This window comes from Nomascus leucogenys, chromosome 2, assembly GCF_006542625.1.
Source record: "Nomascus leucogenys isolate Asia chromosome 2, Asia_NLE_v1, whole genome shotgun sequence".
Lineage (NCBI taxonomy): Eukaryota > Metazoa > Chordata > Mammalia > Primates > Hylobatidae > Nomascus > Nomascus leucogenys.
In genome coordinates, this window is record NC_044382.1 from 35,410,178 (window position 1) to 35,416,177 (window position 6,000).

Below are 6,000 nucleotides of genomic sequence, written 5' to 3' on the forward strand. Positions count from 1 at the left end.
TTCTATTTTAGGGTGCAGTAAGAGTACATAAACAATGTTAAATGCCCGTCTTGCATGTATGAAAAGTTATAGCAAGAAATCTGGCTGGGAACAGTGGCTCACACCCGTAATCCTAGCACTTTGGGAGGCCAAGGCAGGAGGCTTGCTTGAGCCCAGGAGTTTAAGACCAGTCTGGGCAACATAGGGAGATCTTGTCTCTACAGAAAAATTTAGCCAGACACAGTGGCTTGTGCCTACAGTCCTAGCTACTCAGGAGGCTGAGGTGGGAGGATCACTTGAGCCAAGGAGGTCAAGGCTCTAGTGAGCTATGATTGATTATGCCACTGCACTCCAGCCTGGATGACACAGTGAGACCCTATCTCGAAAAAGAAAATCCTTTAATTGACTTCATCTTAACCTTTTAGTTCCTAAGGACGGTCTGAAGAGCCAAGAGCTATTTGATGAAATTAGAATGACCTACATCAAAGAGCTAGGAAAAGCCATTGTCAAGAGGGAAGGAAACTCCAGCCAGAACTGGCAGCGGTTTTATCAACTGACAAAACTCTTGGATTCTATGCATGAAGTAAGTATCAAACATAAAGCCAAATATAAGAATTTTCTGGGACAAAGTATGTTTTGCTTAGTGAATATAATTATATACCAACAGCGCCCCCCCCACCCCCAGTTTGTGGATGTTGGTGATAGCTTGAGTTCAACTTACAAACTTCAGTTTTGTAGACATTTTTCCTAAGACCAATTATGAAATATCCTTTCACCTAGTCATGTGTATATAAAATCACCATGTTATTACAGAATTTAATAACACTGGTTTTAAAAAGTATGATTAATCCATTAAATTAGAATAATGCACCCTGCATATATTATGGTGCTACAGTGATTCATGAAATACTCAATTCCATATAATTCTACATACAATCAAAGAAATTTAAAATGTCTTTTGTACGGAAGTGCTTATTTTTCACCTGGGGAATTCCAGTGAGATTGGTATATTCTAGGCCAGATAATTTTTTCAAAATAGAGGACAACAAACATGAGATGTTCCCACTGACCAATTTGGAAGCGTGATCGTTACTATATCTTCTCTTGCAGGTGGTTGAAAATCTCCTTAACTATTGCTTCCAAACATTTTTGGATAAGACCATGAGTATTGAATTCCCAGAGATGTTAGCTGAAATCATCACCAATCAGATACCAAAATATTCAAATGGAAATATCAAAAAACTTCTGTTTCATCAAAAGTGACTGCCTTAATAAGAATGGTTGCCTTAAAGAAAGTCGAATTAATAGCTTTTATTGTATAAACTATCAGTTTGTCCTGTAGAGTTTTTGTTGTTTTACTTTTTATTGTTTTCATCTGTTGTTTTGTTTTAAATATGCACTACATGTGGTTTATAGAGGGCCAAGACTTGGCAACAGAAGCAGTTGAGTCGTCATCACTTTTCAGTGATGGGAGAGTAGACGGTGAAATTCATTAGTTAATGTATCCCAGAAATTAGAAACCTTAATATGTGGACATAATCGCAACAAAGAAGGATGGCACCTAAACCACCAGTGCCCAAAGTCTGTGTGATGAACTTTCTGCTCATACTTTTTCACAGTTGGCTGGATGAAATTTTCTAGACTTTCTGTTGGTGTATCCCCCCACTGTATAGTTAGGATAGCGTTTTTGATTTATGCATGGAAACCTGAAAAAAAGTTTACAAGTGTATATCAGAAAAGGGAAGTTGTGCCTTTTATAGCTATTACTGTCTGGTTTTAACAATTTCCTTTATATTTAGTGAACTACGCTTGCTCATTTTTTCTTACATAATTTTTTATTCAAGTTATTGTACAGATGTTTAAGATGGGCAGCTAGTTCCTAGCTTTCCCAAATAAACTCTAAACATTAATCATCTGTGTGAAAATGGGTTGGTGCTTCTAACCTGATGGCACTTAGCTATCAGAAGATCACAAAAATTGACTCAAATCTCCAGTATTCTTGTCAAAAAAAAAAAAAAAAGCTCATATTTTGTATATATCTGCTTCAGTGGAGAATTATATAGGTTGTGCAAATTAACCATCCTAACTGGTATAGAGCACCTAGTCCAGTGACTTGGTGGGTAAACTGTGGATGATGGTTGCAAAAGACTAATTTAAAAAATAACTACCAAGAGGCCCTGTCTGTACCTAATGCCCTATTTTTGTAATGGCTATATGGCAAGAAAGCTGGTAAACTATTTGTCTTTATGGACCTTTTAAAGTAGTTTGTATAACTTCTTAAAAGTTGTGATTCCAGATAACCAGCTGTAACACAGCTGAGAGACTTTTAATCAGAGCAAGTAATTCCTCTCACTAAACTTTACCCAAAAACTAAATCTCTAATATGGCAAAAATGGCTAGACACCCATTTTCACATTCCCATCTGTCACCAATTGGTTAATCTTTCCTAATGGTACAGGAAAGCTCAGCTACTGATTTTTGTGATTTAGAACTGTATGTCAGACATCCATGTTTGTAAAACTACACATCCCTAATGTGTGCCATAGAGTTTAACACAAGTCCTGTGAATTTCTTCACTGTTGAAAATTATTTTAAACAAAACAGAAGCTGTAGTAGCCCTTTCTGTGTGCACCTTACCAACTTTCTGTAAACTCAAAACTTAACATATTTACTAAGCCACAAGAAATCTGATTTCTATTCAAGGTGGCCAAATTATTTGTGTAATAGAAAACTGAAAATCTAATATTAAAAATATGGAACTTCTAATATATTTTTATATTTAGTTATAGTTTCAGATATATATCATATTGGTATTCACTAATCTGGGAAGGGAAGGGCTACTGCAGCTTTACATGCAATTTATTAAAATGATTGTAAAATAGCTTGTATAGTGTAAAATAAGAATGATTTTTAGATGAGATTGTTTTATCATGACATGTTATATATTTTTTGTAGGGGTCAAAGAAATGCTGATGGATAACCTATATGATTTATAGTTTGTACATGCATTCATACAGGCAGTGATGGTCTCAGAAACCAAACAGTTTGCTCTAGGGGAAGAGGGAGATGGAGACTGGTCCTGTGTGCGGTGAAGGTTGCTGAGGCTCTGACCCAGTGAGATTACAGAGGAAGTTATCCTCTGCCTCCCATTCTGACCACCCTTCTCATTCCAACAGTGAGTCTGTCAGTCAGCGCAGGTTTAGTTTACTCAATCTCCCCTTGCACTAAAGTATGTAAAGTATGTAAACAGGAGACAGGAAGGTGGTGCTTACATACTTAAAGGCACCATCTAATAGCGGGTTACTTTCACATACAGCCCTCCCCCAGCAGTTGAATGACAACAGAAGCTTCAGAAGTTTGGCAATAGTTTGCATAGAGGTACCAGCAATATGTAAATAGTGCAGAATCTCATAGGTTGCCAATAATACACTAATTCCTTTCTATCCTACAACAAGAGTTTATTTCCAAATAAAATGAGGACATGTTTTTGTTTTCTTTGAATGCTTTTTGAATGTTATTTGTTATTTTCAGTATTTTGGAGAAATTATTTAATAAAAAAACAATCATTTGCTTTTTGAGTGCTCTCTAAAAGGGAATGTAATATTTTAAGATGGTTTGTAACCCGGCTGGATAAATTTTGGTGCCTAAGAAAACTGCTTGAATATTCTTATCAATGACAGTGTTAAGTTTCAAAAAGAGCTTCTAAAACGTAGATTATCATTCATTTATAGAATGTTATGTGGTTAAAACCAGAAAGCACATCTCACACATTAATCTGATTTTCATCCCAACAATCTTGGCACTCAAAAAATAGAACTCAATGAAAAAAAGATTATGTACACTTTGTTGTCAATAATAAGTCAACTGATGTTCATCAACAACTATAGGAGGCTTTTCATTAAATGGGAAAAGAAGCTGTGCCCTTTTAGGATACGTGCAGGAAAAGAAAATCATCTTAATTATGTTTAATTATGGATTTAAGTGCTATATGGTGGTGCTGTTTGAAAGCAGATTTATTTCCTATGTATGTGTTATCTGGCCATCCCAACCCAAACTATTGAAGTTTGTAGTAACTTCAGTGAGAGTTGGTTACTCACAGCAAATCCTGAAAAGTATTTTTAGTGTTTGTAGGCATTCTGTGGGCTACTATACAAGCAGAACTGAGGCACTTAGGACATAACACTTTTGGGGTATATATATCCAAATACCTAAAACTATGGGAGGAAACCTTGGCCACCCCAAGAGGAAAACTAACATGATTTGTGTCTATGAAGTGCTGGATAATTATCATGGGATGAGCTCTGGGCATGCCCATGAAGGAAAGCCACGCTCCCTTCAGAATTCAGAGGCAGGGAGCAATTCCAGTTTCACCTAAGTCTCATAATTTTAGTTCTCTTTTAAAAACCCTGAAAACTACATCACCATGGAATGAAAAGTATTGTTATACAATACATTGATCTGTCAAACTTCCAGAACCATGGCAGCCTTCAGTGAGATTTCCATCTTGGCTGGTCACTCCCTGACTGTAGCTGTAGGTGAAGGTTTTTTTTTTTTTATGTGTCTGGTTTTAGTGTCAGAAGGGAAATAAAAGTGTAAGGGGGACACTTTAAACCCTTTGGGTGGAGTTTCCTAATTTCCCAGACTATTTTCAAGCAACCTGGTCCACTCAGGATTAGTGACCAGGTTTTCAGGAAAGGATTTGCTTCTCTCTAGAAAATGTCTGAAAGGATTTTATTTTCTGATGAAAGGCTGTATGAAAATACCCTCCTCAAATAACTTGCTTAACTACATATAGATTCAAGTGTGTCAATATTCTATTTTGTATATTAAATGCTATATAATGGGGACAAATCTATATTATACTGTGTATGGCATTATTAAGAAGCTTTTTCATTATTTTTTATCACAGTAATTTTAAAATGTGTAAAAATTAAAACCAGTGACTCCTGTTTAAAAATAAAAGTTGTAGTTTTTTATTCATGCTGAATAATAATCTGTAGTTTAAAAAAAAAAGTGTCTTTTTACCTACACAGTGAAATGTCAGACTGTAAAACCTTGTGTGGAAATGTTTAACTTTTATTTTTTCATTTAAATTTGCTGTTCTGGTATTACCAAGCCACACATTTGTACCGAATTGGCAGTAAATGTTAGTTAGCCATTTACAGCAATGCCAAATATGGAGAAACATCATAATTAATAAAAAAATCTGCTTTTTCATTATGTGACTCCAACATGCTTTTGTAGAACTTGTACAGTTCCGATTGTCCAATCTGATTTTTGTTCTACTGAAAGTAGAGTTACCCCCGCTTCAGGAACCTTAAGGTAATATGGTGGGCATTTAAATGTCAGTGTGGCAATGTTCGCCTGCTAATATGGCATAAATTCAAAATAAGCTTAACCCTGGTGCCAAAGACCTGAAGATTATCCCATCCATGCCTCAAATGGTTGTGTGCCAATTACTGCAAAGGGTACTAAGGGAAGGAGAAACTCACTCCTGAGGCTGCTTCAAATGTATGTCTTTATCACAAAAGATTACATTTTATGTAAGCTAACGTTATCTAGTCAAAATTCTTAGCTTATTTTAAAATCAACTCTTCAAGAAAAGGGAATAAACATTTAATATAAATATCATAGCAGTATTGCACATGGAATAGAAAGGTCGGGCAGGGTAGTGGAAGTCAGCTATTCTATACAATCCATTCAGTATTTTCCAAAACATTTGATGTTCAGGCCATATCCGGGAACTGGATGACCTAACAAACTTCTTTGAGTACTTTTTTTTTCCCAAGAGATCTCCATCACTAAGAAAAAAAGCATTGTGATTTAAAAGCCAAATTTGCCTTATCCATCATCATGTGCACCAAGTATTTGCTACCTGCCTACTATATAATATTGAAGATACAACATGAATAAGAAAAATACTATTGCTACCCTCAGTCAATTAGAGTATGTGATTGGAAAAGTGTATAACAAACCTTTCCCAGTGTCTTCAGGTATAATGCAGAGATACCAGATATGGCA

The 6,000-nt window shown here is 35.7% G+C and overlaps 1 protein-coding gene across 11 annotated transcripts in view; it reads left to right on the forward strand.

Moving 5' to 3' along the window:
• Positions 1 to 5,197, forward strand: part of NR3C1 (nuclear receptor subfamily 3 group C member 1) — a 471,612-nt gene extending 466,415 nt beyond the window's left edge. For 6 of the 11 annotated variants that reach the window (XM_030827168.1, XM_003266561.3, XM_012505039.2 and 3 more), the window contains exons 8-9: positions 405 to 562; positions 1,090 to 4,941. In XM_030827168.1, coding sequence (XP_030683028.1) covers positions 405 to 562; positions 1,090 to 1,242 — 311 coding nt within the window. In that variant the 3' untranslated portion in view covers positions 1,243 to 4,941. Of the gene's footprint in view, positions 1 to 404 lie in introns of all 11 variants that reach the window. The other 5 variants (XM_030827143.1, XM_030827138.1, XM_030827129.1 and 2 more) reach the window with 2 other exon arrangements.
• Positions 5,198 to 6,000: the final 803 nt, after the last annotated feature.